This window comes from Equus przewalskii, chromosome 2 (genome assembly GCF_037783145.1).
Source record: "Equus przewalskii isolate Varuska chromosome 2, EquPr2, whole genome shotgun sequence".
Classification (NCBI taxonomy): domain Eukaryota; kingdom Metazoa; phylum Chordata; class Mammalia; order Perissodactyla; family Equidae; genus Equus; species Equus przewalskii.
Window position 1 is genome coordinate 10270736 of NC_091832.1, and position 23435 is coordinate 10294170.

Genomic DNA, 23435 nt, shown 5'->3' on the forward strand with positions numbered 1-23435 from the left:
CTGGTCTGGGACCCCTCCCAGTTAATAGCTGTTTGGCTTTGCTTCAGTTTCCTCTCTTGTAAAGTATAGATAATGAAAATACTTACCTCATAAGGTTGCTGTGAGGATTAAACAAGTTATTGACATAAATGCATAGAAGAGTGGTCTAGGAAGGGAGGGAATTTCCCCCCCGTAAGGATTGATGCATTTAGGAATTACTTATCATTTTCATGGCATTATTTTGGAATTTTCTTCTAAATTCTTCTCCAGTGTAAAGAAAGTACATCTTCCTTAAACCAAACCAGATAGTTGAGCATATAGATTTTTAAAATGGATAATATAGGAACTGATCATTTGCTTGAAATAGGATTCAAAAGGAAGGTTCTCAGCAAAATTGAGAAACTGATCTCAGTTGCCAACATCTGCTTCTTTCCCTTTTGAACCCATCCTGAAAGTTGTACCTATATTGCACTTCTTTCCTACAATCCTTATTCTCTACTACTTGCCAGCTAATTCCATTAGAATTATTTGTATTTATTTCTTAAACTTTATGCCCCATGAGAAAGGAGAAATTTTAGAGCATGATGTGTAGTACAAAGCATTAATTAGGCAGGTTTCCAACATATATTTGTTGGAGAAGTGAATTTCCTGGTTCCTATTATACTTCGTGGTTAATTCTCTCTTCCATTAATTTGACCTAGAATTTCCTGTAAATATAAAAGTTTTATGGCCATTATTATGATTTAACTTGTGTAAGCAACTTTTCAGGAATCTTATTTCCTAAGTATGGTATAACCAAACTATTATATCACATATTTGAAAAATATGTCATTTACATAATTACATTTATATAATTACAATTAATGTATGAAATTTTCTTTTCTACCTGTAACAGTTTCAGATTGGCTTAAAAATATTAGATTTTTTATCTTGATACATTTCAACATTTGCAATGTTATAATTGTTACATTTCTGAGATCTTAGAAAAGCCATTTAAAGAACTATTTCCATAAATGTAAACAAAAAAACCATGCTGAAATATGAAGATTTCTGTAAATAGAGGAAATAAATATTATTGTCTTTCATAATCCAAACCCTCTGCTTTGTGTTTTTGCTAATTTTATCTCATTTATTTTTTGTAGCAAATCTGTAAGATTATTTCCTTAGTGTGTAGATAAGGAAACTGAAGCTTAGAGAGAGTAAGTCACTTACTCAGGGTCACGTGACAAACAGGGATTTAACTCAGGTCTTTGGACCCTAAGCCAGTGTTCTGGAGGAGTCATCCAAGAGATAAAACTCTTCTGTCATGAGCCAAGGAGATAATATTCAATTTGGAGTTTGAAAGTGGCTAAGTAACCTATGGAAAACTCACAAGAGCCGTGGAAATGTTTCTTAAACTAAGTCTTGAGGTTGAAAGTTTGAAGTGAATTCTTACCAAAGACCCACCCCTCATTATACCTCCCAGTCCCCCATTTAGATTTAAAACTTTCCTGAACAAGTATTTGCTCTAATTCCATGGAAAGAATGCATCCCAACTGTGTTTCCAGTGCATAATTATTTACCGTATACCTAGTTAGTTCTAATTTCCTTCCTCAGTGTTTTATCATTACTTGTTTTTTCGCATCTCCCATTCCGGATTTTAATTTCTTTAAAGTCCCCAGTTATATTTATCTTTGATTGCTGTCTCCTACCTTATTCAGTACTTTATACATAAAAGATGCTTAATAAATGTTGGATAGTGTTGAGTTACAGCATTTAAGGTTCTCTACCATGTGCCCCTCTCCACCTCTAAAATATTCTCTCCTGTTACTTTCCTATAGAGATAGCCAAGTGAGTGTAGTCATTATCTTTCCTGGTGCCCTTTTCCCAGTTCTGAATGCCCTTTCTCCCCCTGATCTCTACTTCTAGCCTTGACTCCCGTCTCACCTCCTCCCTAGGGCCTCCGCCAATCGACCATTAGAAGTCTTTGAATTTCCTTCTGCAGTTACTGTCATTAGGACATATTTGACACTTAATGTATCTCATTGTCAGTTATCTTTGTGTTTGTGCCCTGTCTTATCTGGATTGTGAGTTCAAATCCCTGTACTTCTCTAGATCTGAGTATTAGCTAACGTATTATTTCTTCAAGAGATTCTCAATGAATATTCGATAAATAGAGAAAAAGTCAGTTATTGTTACCTGGAAGAGGCTTATTTAAAGCATTGCTGACTAGTTTGGGGTGAAATTTTAGTATTCAAAAAATGAGATGATCTACTAGCTAACATGACTCAATTGGCAATGAAATTAATGAAGAGAAACTCATCTCTCAACTATAAGCCAAGTGGCTTATATTCAAATAGAATTCTAGAAACAGCATTATGGCACTTTTTTTCTGTCCTATCAGTCTTCTACTATGTACTCTTATATTTGTTGATCATGGACCTCTTTGATCTTATTTTTGACATTCACTGTGTTTTTACTTTGTGTCTGTGAACAGCTAATAATAGAGAAATTTTTAATTTTTTCAATCTATGTCACGTATTTCTTGGTCAGTTATTTGGGACTGTAACTGAGTCATTTGAATGACACGCTACTTGTTTCTGGGATGAAAGCTTGATTCTCTCAGCTGACTGGTGACTCACCATATGTTGCTGTAATTCTGGAAAGCAGTGAAAATTGTAATAGTGTTGAAGCAAAAAGCTGTGTTGGACTGATATTTTAATAACAAATGACTTATATTTATTGTATAACTCATTTGTACACCTAGAAATTCTGCAAGATACTTTAAATAAATGATAGAAGCTCTATGACGTAGCTATTACCAACCCTACTTTACATAGGAGGGAAATGAGTCTGAGAAAGATTAGGTAGCTTTCTTAAAGGTCAAATTGACCTTCTTAAAGGTCAAATATTTAGTAAACAGGACTGCTGGACCAGTTCACAAAGGCAGGGACTTCGTTGTCTTCACTGCTGTAGTCCTAACACTTAACACAGTGACTGGAAGTTAAACATTTGTTAAATGAATGTAATTCCTTCCTCTCATTCTCTGTTGAACTCAACTCCAGATTATCACTCCCATCGCTGCATCAGAGCCACTCTTGTTGATATTACTGATGACCTCCCTATTGCTGAAATCCAAAGCCCATTCTCAGTCTTTTCTAACTTGACCTATCTGCAATATTTGACCCAGTTCATTACTCCCCTCCCTTGAAATACGTTGTTTAGTTGGCTTCTAGAATGACACATTCTCCTGTTTCTTCCCCTCCTTCCCTGGCCACTCCTCAGTTTGTTTCCCAGCCTCTAAATAATGGGGTATTCCCAGAGCTCAGTCTTCAGACGTTTCTTCTTTCATTTTACTCTCACTTTCTTTGGTGATACCTGGTGCCATATCTTTAAATACCATTTAGACTCTCATAATTACCAATTTATATGTTTATCCTAGACTCTTCCCTGAACTCCACTCTAATATGTTAGACGATTAATAGATATGTGAAACTCAACATGTTTAAAACCAGATTCCTTGTGTCTTCCTCTTCTGCCCTCCAGTTGGAAGAATATAACTAAATCACGCCAACGCAGCTCTTCCAGTTGGTTAGGCCGAAGCACTTTGGTGTTATCTTTGACAGCCAATTCATCAACAAATTCTCTTGGCTCTATCTTTGAAGCACCATCTGAATCTGATCACTTTTCACCTTCTTTGCTATCACTCAGATCTAAGCCAGCATTCTTTTCCATATTTTGTTGTAATAGTTTCCAGCTGATTTCCTTGCCTCTGCCCTTGGCCCTTCTATAGACTGTTCTTAACATAGTGGCAAAGGAGATCTTATTAAAAAAAAAAAGAAAGAAAGAAAGAAAGAAAAGAGCGTATTTTTCTCTATTAAAAATAGAAGCCTAAATCCTTAAAATCTACCTTTTTGACCTTATCTCCTACTATTCAGTCCAGCCCTACTGGCTTTCTTGCTATTTCTGATATATAAGGCATGCCCTCCACCCACCCCACAGGATCTTTGTGTTTATTCTTTTTTCTTTCTAGAATGCTCTTCCCACAGATGTCCCATGACTTAGGTCATGTGGTCTTTACTAAGGTCTTCAGGCCTTTACTCCTTAGGTCTTTCTTTACTAAGACATTCTCTTCCCTGTGAGGTCCCCATGGACTATCCCATTTCAAATTACAGCTCCTCCCTATATACCCTTCCCACCCTACCTAGAAGCACTTCTCTTCTCTTTTCCTGCCTTGTTTTCTCCCCATGGTATTTATCATTCTTTGACATACTATATATTTTACCTGTTTATCTTGGGGTGTGTGTGTGTTTTTAAACCTCTCTTTCCTTACTAAAATGTAAATTTTACTAGAATGTAAGTTCCACAAGGGAAGAAATTTATTAATTTGTCTATCCTGATTTATTTATTTGTCCCCAGAACAAATGAAGCAATGAATGAATATTAGGGCTAGAATTCCATTTTGTTTGTCCTCATAGTTAAACTAGGCTATCGTTAGTTTATGTGTATTTGTCCTTTGTTTTACATGTACACCCCTACCTTTACCCCACCCCTACTCAAACGGCTTTAGAATTGATAAAAATTTTATGAATTTTAGACATGTGGAAGGAACAATCCAGATGTATTTAATGGTTAATCATGGAGTGGTAATAATGACTGCTACGTTCTGAAATTTATTTTCAAATATAGCTGTGGTATCATACTTGGTTTCTTTACTTTTCCAAAGGGGTATGTGTGGGGGTGTATAGTCTTAATGTATATATTATGTTTATCCATATGTAATTTTTTAAACAGGTTATCAGGACCTCCCATGGGAGAGACTTCGATGACTCTCTGGAAAGATGTGATGAGTATTTGAGCTCGAGGTCGTGTGGCAAGCCCCAGCATTCGGCGAGGACCTTACTAGTTCATTCAGCACCCTCAACAATGCCCAAGCATTCTCCAAGCCCTGTGCTAAACCGAGCTTCTCTCAGGGAAAGGTAATGCTTAGTCTCATGTCTGTGCTAATATTTTTGAATAATAATCATTAGAAAAGAAAAAGCAGCAAATATGTATGTGAAGTGATTATTTGCAAAAGGATAATTTGATTTTAAGAGGCTTACTTGTTTTTGTTTAGAACATATTGCATTGCTCCACAGTGTTAGATACTCCTCCCAGCCTAGTTCTCTTGAAGTGAGTTTATTAACTATTAGTGAGTTTGTTGAATAGGGTCACTTTAACCCTAATTGAATACTGTTGTTCATAAAAGTGAAAAATAGAATATGTGATATATGTGATTGTTTTTAGTAGATCCATAGAGATTTACTATTATAGGCATGGCTTCTGTAGAATAATAGCATAGGTTAGGACCAGCCCCGGTGGCCTAGTGGTTGAGTTTTGGCACACTCCACTTCAGTGGCCTGGGTTTGGTTCCCGGGCACAGACCTACACCACTCATCAGCAGCCATACTGTGGCAGTGGCTCACATACGAAAAATAGAGGAAGACTGGCAACAAATGTCAGCTCAAGGAGAATCTTCCTCAGCAAAGAAAAGAACAAGCATAAGTTATATTTTCCTTTTAGTGATAATGATGCTGCTGTTATTGTTGGTGAATGGTATCTAGTTTGCTCACATAGCCTCCCCTCAACTCCCCAAGAGAATCTTAATCATGTATAGATTCCAGCTCTCCCTCTAAAAATACTTTGGCAACCAAAGTTAGATACTTGTTATAATTTGAATATGAAAGATATAATTCCTGTTCATCTGTTTTTGTTGTTGTTGAATCCAAGTTGGACATTCCTTACTTCTCTCACAAGTGGTTAGTAACATAGAAAATAAAAGTTGTCATAAATTTAAAAAAAGACACAAAATAACAACCCTGGGTTTTAAAAACATGTTATAGAAGTTTGAAAACCTAAGAGATATACCATCAACAACATGGAAATAAAACCTCTCTCTACTGGTGGTATCAGAAAGCTGAAGTAGCACACTAAATTCCTACGGAATATTAGGGCCATCATGCTTGACAAAGTGTAAATTAACTGTGGAGAGTCTCTCAAAAGTTCATCTCAAAACTGATGGTTCAAATAAGGGTGTGTCAATTTGGCGGCTGTATTAAAACATCCCTCTTGTGCCAGATAGGTTTGTCTGTTTCCTCATCAGCTCTAAGCATTCCAGATGCCTAGATGGAGGTATGCTGGAGGCCCTAATGCTGAGATAGGGAGTTTTGATGAATGTTGCTTCAAGTTGATTAGAATCATGCCTATTGGGATCCCCAAGTTCAGATAGATGGATGGATAGATAAAAAGATATATTTATAGAGGGAGATATATATCTATGCATCTTTAGGCTTCAAAAGTTCAGGAGAAGCTCTTGAGAAGCTTTTCTGCTGAAGTCTGGTCTTGCATCTCAGTATCAGGGGACTTTCTCTGATCTCCCTGTCTGCTCACATGTTCAGACACATAGTTGGTGCTGCCCTCTTTTTACCTGCTTTTAGAATTAAGGACTTGTGGTTTTGTTGATTAGGTTCTATGCCATATTGGTAGGTTTTCAAGAATTTTTTTACCTGTATCTCCTTGAATATGTTTTTATAAGTGTTGTTTCATTTTTTTACCTTTTCGCATATTTTGCAGAACTCTCCACTTGTCTACCACTATAGTACAATATCAGTTTTAGTCTTGTGTTATTTTTCCCTTGTGTATAATTTTGTCCCAGCTTTTGAGGCTTGTCCCTTTGCAGGTTAATAAATTCTTCATTGAGCCTATCTTCAAAAATTCTTCATTGAGGATAGCTAAGTCACCTGTCCCTTTTTCATAAAGGGGATGGCTTAGAGTAGATAGTGGCATTTACACGGTTATTTTGATGCTGGATGGTAGATGTGGCTAAGTTCTTTGCTAGAAGGAAATGAGTGATTCTAAATATTAAACATTATCTATTTTACCTATGAGTTGAGGAAGGTAGAGATATTTTTTAAACTAAAAGAATATAATGGCATTTTAGTTTTGAATTATCTAAATAAAGTTTCATTGGAGTACTCTCTAGGGTAAATAAACTTTTTTACTTTCACTAAGATAGAACACCTCTACTTTGAGTGTATTTTCTAAAAAAGATCTCAATTTCATCTATAAAGGAAAATAAAATGTCTTTAAGATGTATTGCTAGGAACAAAAATATTTTGTTCTTTTTAGTACACTCAGTACCGCATCCTTAAGTATAAGACATTCTCTGATCTGGCTTTTTACGTCACTGAGGAATATGCTTACAGGGTGTTTATATAATCTATTGGAATCCATAAACAATTTAAACCGATGAAAATGTAGATTGTAAATCCCAGGCAAAATTGGGAGTATGAGAGAACATACAGGTATAGTTTATCTGGGTAAATATTCATTAAAATTAAATATTTTCCTCTAAGATTGCTGTAAAATGCTGACTCCTTAATCATGTATATGAATAAACAGACTTTTGAAAACTTTATCAGTGACTCTAAGCAAATGAATTTCTTTTTATAGTGAAGGTGCTTTTTGCTTTAAGCTCATTTAAAACATACCTCCAGTAGAGTCAGTACACCATAAAATGGTTTCAATTTTGATTATGTGTTAGATTTCAGAAGCAGTTTTCTCCTCAAAGTATAAAAATTAATATTATGACATAATTTCTATTAGCCTGCAGAGTTATTACTAAAATCACACTAAGAAATACTGCAAATCTCATTAAAAAGGAGCTGATATGTTTTTAATCATGCTTAAGGTTTCGATTTTTATAAATGGAATTCGAGGGCTTGGCAGTCATTTCTTAGACCACAGCACAGACTAGTGGATCTTTGTGTAGTATTATTGAAGAGATCCCCATGAAGCTGCCTATTTGGATCTCAGATTTTCAAGATGTGTTACGTATGTAGCAAATAACAAAGTCTGCCAGTATATTTGCATAGATGCAATAACTCTTCTTTTTGCCAATGCAGGAGATTAAAATTTAGATATAGTTGATCATCCATTATTAATTGCATTCTTTAAAACAGATTATGTAAATCATTTATCCTGTTAATAGTTAATACTTTCTGTAAGCATAATATTGTAACTTTGTAAGAACAAACTGGGAGATAAAAAGGCAAACTTTTAAGCAACCTATTAGGATTTTAGTACTCATTCCTTTATGAAGGAATTTTCACGAACACTTCATATAGATGCATTATAATCAGATGGATCTGGAAATTTTCATTATTACTTGTATAAAGCAAATAGAGTAGCCTAATTATACAGTTTTGAGTTTGGGAAGGGCCTAAGGAAGAGGAATGGTAGGTTTATTTCTTCTTTGACGTCTTTAATTCCAACACTCAGACTCTTAAGTCATATTTTTCTTTCCTATTTTTCAATATTTGTATATTTTTTTAAATACACTTATTACACTTAATACACTTTCTCTTAGCTGGGACTAGACAAGTGCCATCATCTGTGCTGGGACAGGATCATTCCATTTTTCTGTTCCCCTGTGTTCTGAAGGAATAAGAATGTTGTTGGATTCTAAATAATATTTTCGTGTAGTATAAACAGTTTGTTAGATAAAATTAGTTTTATTTTTCTGTATGCAGAAAGGAATTTCTTCCACATAGTTTGAGAGTATGATTAAATTACTGGAAAAGAAGAACTAATTTTAAAGGTGCTATGCATGAAATTACTGTTCTGGTATGAAAATCTACATCTTTATTTAGAGATAAAGCTCTAAAGAATTATGTGTGGAAATTAAAACGGTCAGATATATATGTTTGCTCTCCCCAAAGCACGTCAAACTCTGTTATTACGACTGTTTCCTTATCATCAGGACTTAATTCTGCAGCTGAGAAGCGGCGCCTGATTCCGGACCTGCCGCTCGTCCTTGGTCAGAGGAAGAAAATATGTTATTATAATCTTTATATGTTGTCACATAGGAATAAGGAAAAAATGACTTTCTGTCTGGCATTTGGAAAGATTTATTTTTCTCTCCCTCTGGCTACAAGTCATCTTTGTTTTTTATGCCTACAGATTCCATTCTGATTGGTGTTCACCTTCAAACTGCGATGAGATCCATGACCGGGTAAAAAATGTCTTGAAATCACATCAGGCTCATCAAAGACATTTATATGTTAGTTTCTAAAACTTTCTCTTGAAGGCTTTTTATAATTGGGATGGAAAACCACCCAAGATGCTTAAAGCTTGCAATATTTAATCGCTGGGAAGGAAAAGATACAACCTTCATTTGATGGAAGTCAATGGTTTTGCTAAAGGCAACATATCTAACTTCCTGCCCGATCTGAGTCATTATGCAAAATGCTTGCCACAGATCTTCTGAACTATACACAATGTTAGTGATAATTATCTCAGAAAGAGTCAGTAAGTAATGACTTTATGATAATTTTTTCACAGCCTTCGAAATATGGGAACTCTTGTTTTGTGGCCCAGTATAAAGCAATTCTATTTTCTGCAAATAGGATTTGATTCTAAATGGTAAAATGAGAGAGGGGTTGAGAAATATGTATTTTGAAGCAGCTTCCCAGCTGATTTTTATGTTAATTAAATATTTTAAAAAGGAAAGGAGCAGGTCAGGTTTATCAGGTTTAATATTAGAGAACATCAACATGAGCATATTTTTTTATATAAGGCAAATAAACATATACATGAATGACAGCTCGGAAATAATTACAGGATATTCTCTTTGTGTTTGATATCTTGTGTTAGTAGTTAGTTTAAAAACAATTATTTATCATGAGTCATGTTGGGCACTAAACTTGGTCCTGGGGATTATAACTGGATTATGTGACATGGGCATCAGTTTGTACCATTTTAAGTTTCTATATACATACTGTTTTTAAATTAAACTTGTTTCTAAAGCAGAATATACATATAGAAATGCACATATCATAAGTAATAGCTTCATGATTTATAATAAAATCAACAGATTCATGTAAATTATCTACCAGATCAAGAAACAAAACATTATCAGCTCTGCATTGGTCTCTCCTTTTTCCGCCCTCTAAGGGTAAACATTATCCTAACTTCTCATAGCAAGATTAGGATTGTGTGTGTTGATCGTCTTATAAATGACATTCTACAGTGTCTATTCCTTTTTTTTTTTTTTACCTGTTTCACTTTATTTTTGCATTTCAGACATTTTTGTAATACAGACATCTTGTTATATGGTTCTTCACTCTTGTGCTGTATGGTATTTCATTGTGTGAAAATACGCCGATGATTTATTCATTCCTCTGTTGATGGACATGTGGGTTGTTTCTGGTTTGGGCCTTTATAGAGCTGCTATCAGCAGCTTGTGCTGTCCTTGGGTAACATTGTATAAATTGTATCTGGGTATGTAGCTACCACTGGAATTGCTCAGTCATAGAGTGTGTGTCCATTCAGTTTTGGTAGACACTGCCAAAGAATTTTCCAAGTGATTTTTAACAGGTTACACTCCCACTACCAGCGTGTGTGAGTTCTACTTGTTCCACATCCTCACTACTGGTTGATAGGTTGTGTGTGTGTGTGCTTGTATATATTTTCATTTTGGCATTTTGATAGGTAAAAAGTAGTTTATCACATAATGGTTTTAATTTAGTTTCCTGAGCTTTAGTAAATATGTTTATTGGCTATTTGAATATCTTCTTTTGTGAGCATTCAAGTCATTTGCCCATTTTTGTACTGCATTTTCTCCCTTTCTTTTTTGATTTGTTAGGAGTTCCATATAGATTCTTGATATGAGTTCTTAGTCAGATATATGTTTTGCAATTTTCTCTTCCCACTCTGTGCCTTGCCTTTTCATTCTCTTAATGGTATCTTTTTTTTTTTATTGAGTTATTGATAGGTTACAATCTTGTGAAATTTCAATTGTACGTTAATGTTTATCAGTCATGTTGTAGGTGCACCACTTCACCCTTTGTGCCCACCCCCCACCCCACCTTTCCCCTGGTATCCACTAAACTGTTCTTGGTCCATAGTTTTAAATTCCTCATATGAGTGGAGTCATACACAGATTATCTTTCTCTCGCTGGCTTATTTCACTTAACATAATTCTCTCAAGGTCCATCCATGTTATTGCAAATGGAATGATTTTGTTCTGTTTTGCAGCTGAGTAGTATTCCATTGTATATATGTACCACATCTTCTTTATCCATTCGTCTGTTGATGGGCACTTAGGTTGCTTCCACGTCTTGGCTATTATAAACAGTGCTGCAATAAACATTGGGGTGCACAGGACTTTTGGGATTGCTGACTTCAGGCTCTTTGGATAAATTCATTCTCTTAATGGTATCTTTTAATGAAAAGTTCTTTTTTTATTTTTAAGATTTTTTTATTAAGGTTACGTTGGTTTATAACGTTATATATTTCAGGTGTTGCCGTCAGTCACTGTACACATGTTCCCCTTTATTCCTTTCACTCAACCCTCACCCCCTTCCCTTCTGGTAACCACCAATCTGTTCTCTGTATCTGTGTTTGTTTGTTTATCTTCCATCTATGAGTGAAATCATATGGTGTTTGTCTTTCTCAATCTGGCTTATTTTGCTTAGCATAATACGCTCAAGGTCCATCCATGTTGTTGCAAATGGCAAGATTTCATCTCTTTATGGCTTTTATATATGACTATGTGTGTGTGTATATATATATACACACCACATCTTTTTTATCCAATCATCTGTTGATGGGCACTTAGTTTGCTTCCAAGTCTTGGCTATTGTGAATAATGCTGCTGTGAACATAGAGGTGCATGTATCTTTTTAAATTAGTGTTTTCATGTTCTTTCGATAAATACCCAGAAGTGGAATAGCTGGATCATATGGTATTTCTATTTTTAATTTTTGGAGGAATCTCCATACTATATTGCATAGTGGTTGCACCAGTTTACATTCCCACCAGCAGTGTATGAGGGTTTCCTTTTCTCCACATCCTCTCCAACTCTTGTTATTTCTTGCTTTTTTAATTTCTTGCCCTTCTGATGGGCATGAGGTGATATCTCCTTGTAATTTTGATTTGCATTTCCCTAATAATTAGTGATGTTGAACATCTTTTTATGTGCCTGTTGGCCATCTGTGTATCTTCTTTGGAAAAAGATCTGTTAATATCCTCTGCACTTTTCTTTTTTTTTGAGGAAGATAAGCCCTGAGCTAACATCCACTGCCAATCCTCCTCTCTTTGCTGAGGAAGATTGGCCTGAGCTAACGTCTGTCCCCATCTTCCTCTATTTTGTATGTGGGATGCTTGCCACAGCATGGTTTGATAAGTGGTGCGAGTCCAAACTCCAGATCCAAACCTATAAACCCCAGGTTACCAAAGTGGAGCATGTGAACTTAACTGCCATGCCACCGGGCAGGCCTTGTCTACCCATTTTTTGGTAGAGTAGTTTGTTTTTTTGTTGTTGAGTTGTATGAATTCTTTATGTATTTTGGAATTTAACCCTTTGTTGGATATATGATTTGCAAATATTTTCTCCCAGTGGTGGGTTGTCTTTTTGTTTTGTTGATGGTTTCCTTTGCTGTACAGAAGCTTTTTAGCTTGCTTTGGTCCCATTTGTTTATTTTTTGTTTCCCTTGCCTGAGGAAACATGGTATTCAGAAAGATACTGCTAAGACCAATGTCAAAAAGCATACTGCATATGTTTTCTTCTACGAGTTTTATGATTTCAGGTCTTACATTCAAGTCTTTAATCCATTTTTTGTTAATTTTTGTATATGGTATAAGATAATGGTCTACTTTCATTCTTTTGCATGTGGCTGTCCAGTTTTCCCAACAGCATTTATTGAAGAGGCTTTCCTTTCTCCATTGTATGTTCTTGGCTCCTTTGTCAAAAATTAGTTGTCCACAGATGTGAGGGTTTATTTCTGAGCCCTCAATTCTGTTCCATTGATCTGTGTGTCCGTTTTTGTGCCAGTACCTTGCTGTTTTGGTTGCTATGGCTTTGTAGGATATTTTGAAGTCAGGGCGTGTGATGCCTCCAGCTTCGTTCTTTGTTCTCAGGATGGCTTTGTCTATTCAGGGTCTTTTGTTCTTCAAGTTGTTGTTAAGTGTAATAAATCTAATTTATCATTTTTACTTTTTTGATTAGCAGTTTTAGAATTTTTGTCTTCTTCAAGAGTTTTTCCTATGTTTTCTTCTAAAGGCTTTTTCTTTTCTGTCATATTTAAATATATGATCTAGTTGGAATTATTTTTCTCTGTATAGTGGTGGTAGGTATCAAATTTCAAGAAAGATTGTGGACATGTCTATTTCTTCCTAGTTCTGTTAACTTTATATGTTTTGAAGCTATATCCTTGTTTGGATACAGATTGCAGACTATGATATAAACCTTTTATTTTGAAATGTCTCTATCTCTAGTAATATTCTTTGTTTTACAGTATGTTTTGTCTGATATTAGTATATATAGTTATAATGGCTTTCTTTTGGCTAGTGTATACATGGTGTATATTTTTCTGTCCTTTGTTTCTTATCATTATACCTAAAGTGTATATCTTTTGAGTAGCACATGAGGTTTTTTCCAAGAATGATAATCTAGAATTTTTATGTAGATTGATGCAGCTTTTGTTTGGATTAATAGGTATTTTTTATAATCCATTTCCTTTTTATTAATTTGTTATTCATTTTTTTACTATTCTGTTGTTGATTTCCCCAGAGATTTTGACATGCATACATGGCAAATTATTTCTTTGTTGACCTCCCTAATAATATTGGGACCTAAAAACATTTATCTCTTTTTAACCTGCCTTTTTTGCATATCTATTATCATGCATTTTAATTCTACAAATATGAAACAAGAATTAATTTTGTTTGTATAGTAATGTTTATTCATTTTAATCACATGTTTGTACTTTCTATTATTCTTCATTCTTTCCTGCAATTTTATGTTCCCATCTGGATTCTATAGTCATTTTCCTTCTGCCTGAAAAACTCTCTTTAATACTTTTTATGTCATTCTCCTCGCTTTGAATTCTGATTTTGTTTGTTTGAAAACATCTTAGTTTTGCTTTTATGTAGGATGGTTTTACCAGATATAAAACTCTAGGTTACTGATTATTTCCTTTGGCATTTTAAAGAAGCCATTCCATTGTCTTCTGACTTTTGTGTCTGTTGAAAAGTCAAATGTTATTCCTTTGAAGTAATGTGGGGTTTCCCTCCTCTGTTGCATGTAAGATTTGCTCTTCAATTTTGTCTTTAGTAATATTACTATAATATAATATACCTAAATGTAGGGGTTTTTTAAATTAATTCTATGTTAAGTTTGCTGAGCTTCTTAAATTTTTAGGTTGATATCTTTCATCAGTTTTGGAAAACCCGTAGTGATTCTGTCTTTAAACATTGCTTCTGCCCCAATATCTCTTTGCTTTCTCTCTGGAACTTTCAATTACACTTATTTAAGACCTTTGGACTGTATCTGATATATATCTTGATGTTTATTTTTTATCTTTCAACACATGGTTCTAGATAAAACAAAACAAAACAAAACCCTCCTTGGCACATAATTCAAAATAGATCATAGACCTAAAACATAGTATAAAATCCATTTCATTTATAATTAGAAATAACTTTATATGTGACACCAAACACACAATCCATAAAAGAAAAAAATTGATAAATTAAACTTCATTAAATTAAAAACTTTTGCTCTGTGAAAGACACTATTAAGAGAATAAAAAGACAAGCCACAGTCTGGATGAAAATATTTGCAAATCACGTATATGATAAGGACTTATATCCAGAACTGAAAAAAAAACCTTCCAATCTAAACAATAGAAAATAAATAACCCAATTACAAATGGGCAAAAAGATCTGAACAGAGATTTCACCCAATAAATGTATGACAAGATGCTCAGTAGTCATTACAGAAATGCAAATTAAAACCACAGTGAGATACCACTAACCACCTATTAGAATTGTTAAACAAAAATACCCCTCCCCCCAAAAAAATTAAGTTGCAAATGGTGTCAAGAATATGGAGCAACAAGAATTCTCATTCAGTGCTGGTGGGAGTACCCAATGGTACAGCCACTTTTGAAGACAGTTTGACAGTTTTGTATACGGTTAAACATACACTTATCATACAACTCAGCAATCCTACTCTTAGGTATTTACCCAAGTGAACTGAAAACACATGTTCACACAAAGACCTGTACACGAATATTTATAGACACTTTATTCATCATCATCAAAAACTGGAAGCAACCAAGATGCTTTTCAGTGGTTAAGGGTGAACAAACTATGGTACAGACATTTAGTGGAATGTAATTCAGCAATAAGAATGAGCTATTAATTCATGCCTCAACGTGATGAATCTTAAATTCAGTTTGCTAAACGAAAGAAGCCAGATCCCCAAAGCTACCTATTGTATGATTTTATTTATAGGACATTGTTAAAATAGCAAAGCTTAGGGGATGCAGAAGCAGTTGACTACAAAGAGAACAGCCTCACAGGGGAATTTTTAGCGTGATGGAGCTGATTGGGATACTGGAGTGGTTGATATATGACTTTATGCATTTGTCTAAACTCCTAGAAATGTACTTCAGGGAGAGTTAGCTTTACTATATGAAAATTAAAAGAAAAAATATCAAGATGATGTTGGGTCTTCTAAGTACTTAATGCAGATTATAATAAATGAATCTAGCAGTATTAAAAATGTAAGACATATCTTTAAATTAGCTTATGTAGATAACTTTAGAATATGGTATTTTGGTTGGATACTGTGAGGGTAAAGACAAAAAGAACTACATAATCACTGTTCTCTTGTTCAGGGATTAGCAAACTTTTTTCCTGGAAAGAGGCAGATAGTAAATATTTTTGTTTTTTTGTGCCATAGGGTGCCTGTCACAATTACTCAGCTCTGCTGATATAGCACAAAAGTAGTCATAGACAATATGTGCACAAATGAGCATTGTGCTCCAATCGAACTTTACCCATGTGCGCATGAATTCCATGTAGTTTTCACGTGAATTTTCATGAAATATTCTTCGTCTTTTTCCCCCTAGTCATTTAAAAATGTAAAAATTGCTCTTAACTATCAGGCCATATAAAACAGGCAAGGGGCCAGAATTACCCTGGGAGCTGTAGTTTGCCAACCCCTGCTGTAGCAGAGAAATGTGTTTCATACAAGGATATGGATTAGCAATTCTGAAAATACTAAATGTGTATATAAGAGCTGGACAAATAAGTAAATAAATTATGGATAAAGACAGCCAGTTTCTCATTGTTAGAAAAAGAAGTTGCAAGGTGGATAAAGTCTAGAATAAACCCTGTGATGTTGGATTACAGTCTAATATAATTTTAATTCATGTTTATTTTAATATATGTACAGATAGATTGATTCAGAAATATAGATATGTGTATACATGAGTTAGTTTGCACACATTTCCTATCTTTGTCCTCCAAAAGGACCTCAAGGAGCAAAACCCAATAGCAATAAGCACACCCAGCTCCCAGATCCCAGATCTAATACGCATTACATATTTCTAAATACCTATGTTCAATAAAAGTTACGAGGGCTCTTGGAGCAATGGCTGGTTCTAGGGGTGGGGCAGGGAAAACACAAGGTTAGCATGGAACATCTTATAGTGAGGAGGGTGAGGAATTGTCCATAAATGGGGGTGAGGGGAATAGGGGCGTATCCAAAGGACACAGGAGCCAACCTAAATGAACCCCCAATGGCCATTTCTGGAATAATTTGAGCAGCAAAATAAATACGATTAGTATTGGATTATAACCCAAATAATAAAATAAATATCCGTGAATCCATACAGATATGAGTGAAACAATGAATGATTAAAGGTGACAAGGGACAAACCTTTCTTACAGAAGAATTCTAAATAATAATTGTGGATATTGCCCCGCCAGGAGGTAGAGCTTAATTCCTCTCCTTTTGAGTGTGGGCTGGATTTGGTGATTTGCGTCTAATGAATAGAGCGTGGAAAGGCGAAAAAGTAACTTAGATGAAGGAATTTGGCAGAGACTACCTTCCAGAGATCAAGGTTGACATCACTAGGGACGCTCATGTTGATGTCGTATAACCCTTGATATCAGGGGATGTGAAGGTCACTTCTCTGTGATGTTGTTCCCCAAACCTATAACCTTAGTCTGAACATGAGAATACATCAGACAAAACCAAATTGAGAGACTTTCTACAAAATACCTGCCCAGTACTCTTCCAAACTGTCAAGGTCACAAGAAACAGGAAGGACAGGAACTTGTCAAATCAGAGGAGACTAAGGAGGAATGAGGACTAAATGAAATTTGATATATCCTGTATTGGATCCTAGAACAGAAGTAGTATTGGAAAAACTGGTGAAATCCAAATAAAGTCTGCAGTTTAGATAAAAGTATTGTACCAATGTTAAATTTCTTAGTTTTGGAAAATGTACCGTGGTTATATAAGATGTTAACATTAAGAGAACCTGAGTGGAGGGTGAAGTTCCTGTATATAGAAACTCTTTATCTGTACAGCTTCTCTGACTCTAAATACTCAAAAATAAAGTTAAACCATTGAGTGCTTAACTTCAGCCCTTAGGGCTTTTAACTGAGAGTCGATGTAGTTACAGGCCCCCTAATTCTTATCCTCTCAAGTGAGACAGCAGAAAATCTTTCAGCTTTTCAGAGGCTTTTTGCTTAGCTTTTTGTCCCTTCTCCCTGCACAGTTTCAGACATTCTGCAAGTATCTTGAGGAGACAGCTCGGTTTTGCACCCATCTTGTCTCATTGGATTTTGGCCTCTCAGATTTTTGACTTTGTCCATCTAGCTTGGTAAGACTGCCAAAACCCTGCTGCTCTCTTTGTCCTCCAACAGTGGACCTGTGACAAAGCATAGATTCTCAACATTTTGTTCTGTTCTTAGAATCCACAAATGCCCCTCAGGAAAAAAACAGCTGCAGACTGTTAGCTTACCCCTCCTCTCAGGAATCTTGGCAACACTGGTACTATTGTTTAAGCAACTTTCTATTGCCTTTAAACAAAAACAATATACATATACATATATGGGCGTATACACATGTATACGTGTATAAACATATATATACATATTATGTGTGTGTAGCTATACAAACACACACAAAATGCTCCTTCCTACTCAGAAGTGGAGGACCGTCACATCGCTTCTTTTGTCTTGATTTATATTTGTCCCTGGCCTGACTGTCTTGAATGGAAGGCAGTAAGTTGCTTGTGTTGGCTTATACTGGGCGTTAATCTCAATATCTTGAATTGGTTTACATTAAGAACAGACTGAACACAAGCTCTTGAAATTAGTCATATTTTTTGGCTTATGTTCATTCATATAGTATATTTTGAACATTTTTCGTCAAATATCTGCATACTCTCTCCTTGGGGTTATGCAAAGCACTGGGGATGTTTCCGTGAAATCAAATTTCCTGCCCATAAGGAACTTATATAATCCAGTGAGTATTTAATAAACCAAAAGTGAATATGGAACATTAAAAAAACAGTGTGGCCCAGCATATGATAAAGTATAAAACAGCATAAATAGGAAATGCCATTGTTCTTCCAGAGAAAAACTGATATTGATTACATGGAAATAATAACTTTATTAAATGTTCACTACAGGCCAGGCACTATGCATGTATTATTCCATTTTATCCTCACAGTAATCTTACAAAGTAAGTACTATTAAGAAGTACTATTTTAAAGATGAGGAACTGAGGCTCAGAAAAGTTAAATGACTTGTATAAGGTCCTATAGCTACTTAAGATGATTGGAGCCAAGATCTGAATCCAGATTAATAGTCTTTGATCTCTTAACCACTAAGTTCTATAGAGAAAAACACACAAAGTAGAGTCTGATACACATCATCCCAATAATAAGAAAGCATAAACACATAAAAACATGCAAGCATGAGATCTAAGGACACAGTACATGTTCAAAAACAGAAATAAACAGTGACACACCAGAGGTGGACATTGTGAGCTGTTTACTGACATTGTGAACCAGCACAGGTCAGACCGAAGTTTGTGTCGGTCCCACTTGAAGGATATCCATAGACAAAGGCATACCATCTTAAATATAAACCTCAGGTATGGTTTTTTATTACTTGACAGAGAACTTTTAAAAGTCTAAAAAAGGTTTTTTTATTTCACAAAGAATTTATTTATTTAAATCTCAACCTCTTCTGGGACAGTGAAGAAGTCCTTTATGAATCTTTAAATCTTCGACTAGTACAGAGGAGAGTAAAACATACTCTGTCAGAAGTTTGACGATCAACAAATGAAAACCCATCTCAAACGAGCTAATGGAAGTCGGTGATCAGGAAAGATTCTTGTTGAAAATAAAAAAAATAAAATAAAACCCAGTTGAAAAAAATCAACATTTTGATTTACATATTTATTTGAAAAAGTGAAAGATCACTTCAACAAAGACCCTAGTCCTTTTGCTATCACATCTAAACCTCAGGTTCTGGTGCCTTTTGGTTGAAATAAGAGAATAGGACTTGATCCTATCAGACTATCCTGTCTAGAAGTTCATAATTTTAGATAAAACTCATTCTGGAAATTCTGAAGAATAATCCAGTTAAAACAGACGGTTCTCGTTGGGCCAGATCATGGAGAAACAGGATGAGAAGTTAGACTTCATCCCGGGGTCCAGGAGTCGTGAAGTCAGGTGCACTTGAGCATCAAGTGCTGTGAGCAGTAGACGGGCTGTCGCCTCTCCGGAGGACACAGCGCTCTCAGCTCTGGTGAAGTGCGGCCATCAGGGACTTCAGGTACTGTTGCCAGATCTTCCAATTATTTTTAAAAGTACTGATTTTTATATAAATGTGTTGCCTTTAATTTAAATTAGAGACATAAAACATTTTGTGGGCCAAGCAAAGCACGTATACTGCTAATTGGCAACCTCTCCTTTGGAAAATAGCTACTGAGATGTCTAAGTGTATGATCAATTTTTCTTTAAGGAAATGGATTTGATAGCATTAAGAAATTGGCTTAAGGGAAGAGTAAGAATTTGGGCTGAGTTTTGCCAAGACAGTATAATGAAAGAATAAATCGAAAGATACGTGATTTTCCGGGAATATTACAATTTAGATTTTAGTATTTGAAGTCGATTAATAAATTTAGCTAACATTTATTGAATAGTTACTATGTGCCAGCACTGGACTCTGTGCTGTTTTGTGAAGGCTCTGTCTGGAACCAGTCCGTTAGGGGAGTTACTTCTCTGTGCTACAGTTTCCTCATAGGTTTCTTGTATTAATAGAGTTGGTATATGCAACATACTTAGAATGACACTGGCATGTAGAAAGCATTTAATAAATGTTTGGTGCTCTTTTTTTTTAATCACTTATCTGTGGTGGAAATAAAATGGAGATTATTATAAGCAACTGAGAAATCAGTCTTACTGACTTACTGCAGTCAGGGATTTATGAGATTTACTACTTTTTCTCCCCCCTGAAAAACCAACTTTTGGTTTATTGGCTCTGTTGTATATTTTTTCCTACATTATTAGTTTTTGCTCTATATTATTTCCTTCCTTTGGAATTAATTTGCTGTTCTTTCTCTTATGAACTTTCAGTGACTATTCACATCATTCATGTTTAGGCTTTCTCCTATTATAATGTGAATGTAAGGTTACAGATTTCCTTCTAAGCAATGTATTAGCTGGATCCCATAAGTTTTAGTGTCGTATTTTCACTACCATTTGGTTCAAAATATTTTCTAGGGGCCGGCAGCGTAGTGGTTAAGTTTGTGTGTTCCACTTCAGCGGGCTGAGGTTCGCAGGTTCGGATTCCGGGTGTGGACCTAGCACTGCTCGTCAAGCCATGCTATGGCGGTGTCCCACATAAAATGGAGGAAGACTGGCACAGATGTTAGCTCAGGGCCAATCGTCCTCACACACACACAAAAATACATTTCTAATTTCCAGTGTAATTTTTTCTTTTACCCTTGGGTTATTTAAAAGTGTATTGCCAGATTTCCAAACATTCTTTAAGTGGGGGATTCTATTTTTTTCTTTTCTTTATTTTTTGCTTCATTCTACTGTGGTTTGAGAACATTTGATTTTTCAGTCTTCTGAAATTTGTTGAGACTTTGTTTATGCATACTAGATGGTCATTTTTGGTTCCAAGTGATGTGATGTCTGTTGTTGTTGAGTGTATGTGCTTGACAACTAGGCCAGGTTTGTTAGTATGGTTCAGTTTTTCTTTATCCTTACTGCTTTTTCTTCTCTGCTAGTTCTATCAGATACAGAAAGAACAATTTTTTAAAATTCCCCGTTATAATTTGCCTAATTCCCTTGTCCTAACAATTTTGCTTTATATATTTTGGAGCCACATGATTAGATGCATATAAATGTGAATTGTATTATTTAAACACCTTTACTTCTAGTAATAATGTTTCTCTAGGTCTTCTTTATTTGATGTTACTGTAGCTAAAATAGCTTTATTTGGTTAGTGGTTTGTAAGGATTATCTTCTTTCATCCTTACCATTTCAACCTTTCTGTTTATATTTAAGGGGAAATTTTTTAATAGCATATATTGACATTTTTACACAATGTAGAAATCATCATGTTTTAATTGTAGTATTTAGTCTGTTTGTATTTAATGTACCTACTGATATATTTGGGTATAAATCTCCTATTTGCTATTATTTATCCTGCCTGTTCTGTATTCTGTATTGCCTTCTATTTTGCCTTCTTTTGGATTGAGTATATATTATTATTTAATTTTTCTACCATATTAACTTGTGGTACTTTCTTTTTCTATTCTTTTGGTGGTTACATTAAAGATTAGAACAAGTGTTCTTATTAAAGTTTAACATAAATTAACGTGTTAATTTTATTATTCCTTTCCTGACTTAACATACTATTGTTATCTTGTGTTTTTATTACGCATGATATTACATCTCTCTCGCTCTCTTTTTTTTTTTTTTTGCTGAGGAAAATTTGCCCTGAACTAAAAGCTGTTGCCAATCTTCCTCTTTTTGCTTGAGGAAGATTCACCCTGAGCTAACATCTGTGCCAGTCTTCCTCTGTTTTGTATGTGGGTCACTACCAAAGCATGGCCACCGACAAGTGATGTAGGTCCTGCCCAGGAACCAAACCCAGGCTGCCATAGTGGAGTGTGCCAAACTTAACCACTAGGCCACAGGGCTGGCCCCACATCCTTGTGTTTTATGTAGGTGATACTCATTTAGATGTAGCCGTATTTGCTGTTTGTGTCTCTTCATTCCACACTGCAGCACCAAGCTTCCTCCAAGACTATTTAGTTTGGGGGTCATAATACTCTAGTGTTTTCTCTAGTGTGGATCTTACTACAGATGAATTCTCCCAGGTTTGTTGATTTGTTTTGTTTTTTCTTTTGTCTGAAAATTTCTTTATTTTACCTCAATTTTGGAAGATATTTCTTCTGGTTGTGGAATTAGAAGTTGGCACTTATTTCCTTTCAGCAATTTTAAGCTATCATTGTATCGTTTTGGTAGAAAGTTGTCTGTCAGTCTTATTGTTACTATTTTGAACATGTCATTTTTAATTTTTAAGCTTTTAAACCTGACAAATGTAACTCAAATACAGAAAACTGCATGAAATATATGTTGCTGGATGATTTTTTCTGAGCATTCTTTTAGCCACCACCCCATCAGAAGATAGACTCTCGCCAGTCATCCCAGTAGCCCTCCATGTAATCCTCTCTCGTCCATAAGAGCAGTCCAGTATCCTGATTGTTACAGAAATTATTTCCTTACTTTTCGTTATGATATTATCCGCCAAGTGAGCATTTTTTTCTTTTTTAAACGATTTTATTTACCTTTTAAGTTTCTGTTGGTCTGTAGGCTAATTCTCCATCTCTCTTTTACTCTGCCACTATATTTTTGTCTTGCATATTTTGTTTATTGGAAGCATTGGGTCATTTGTCCTGCTGAGTTTCCCACAGGGTTTTGCTGATGCCATTCCTGTGGGGTAGTTAAGCATGTTCCTTTGTCTGCAGTCTTTCCTTTAAATTGGTAGTGGAGTCTAGAGGTTTAATCAGATTCAGTTTTTATTTTCAAGAGTTATGCTGTGTCTTTCATCAGCAGGCAATAATGCCTGATTCATTCATTCATATTCTCAATCTCTCTCTCTTTCTCCCTCTCATGGTAGCAATTCCAATTCCAAGATGCATTAAATAGGAGTTGCAAAACTGGTACTATTCCAACTGTTTCATCCATTCTCCATTTATTTGCTGGAATACTTCTAAAAAGAGAAACTTTGCTTCGTCTGTTTGGTTACTCAATGGCACCATCCATAGTTGAAAAACAAAATAAATGATTCCTTTACTTTCTTTTCCAGTTTTTGTAATAAAGGTTTTTGTCCTTTAACATCCTACAAAGGTGACCAATTGGTTTTTTAATTAATTTATTTTTAAATCATTGTGGACTCGTGGATGTGAACATATTTCGTGTGTTTTGATGTATTTCAGCTATTATCCTTATTGGTGCTTAGCTGAGCCCCACTTTGCCCGATGGGAAACTCCTCACATTGGCTTCCACGTCTTTGATGTAAGCCTGATGGGCTTTAACACTTCT

General features: G+C 35.2%; 1 protein-coding gene across 2 annotated transcripts in view; it reads left to right on the forward strand.

The window, feature by feature from the left end:
- Nucleotides 1-23435, forward strand: part of SPATA6 (spermatogenesis associated 6) — a 121386-nt gene that overhangs the window by 72969 nt on the left and 24982 nt on the right. The window contains exons 10-11 of one of the 2 annotated variants that reach the window (XM_070592592.1): nucleotides 4753-4937; nucleotides 8959-9010. In XM_070592592.1, the coding sequence (XP_070448693.1) occupies nucleotides 4753-4937; nucleotides 8959-9010 (237 nt within the window). Of the gene's footprint in view, nucleotides 1-4752; nucleotides 4938-8958; nucleotides 9059-23435 lie in introns of both variants that reach the window. The other variant, XM_070592583.1, reaches the window with a different exon arrangement.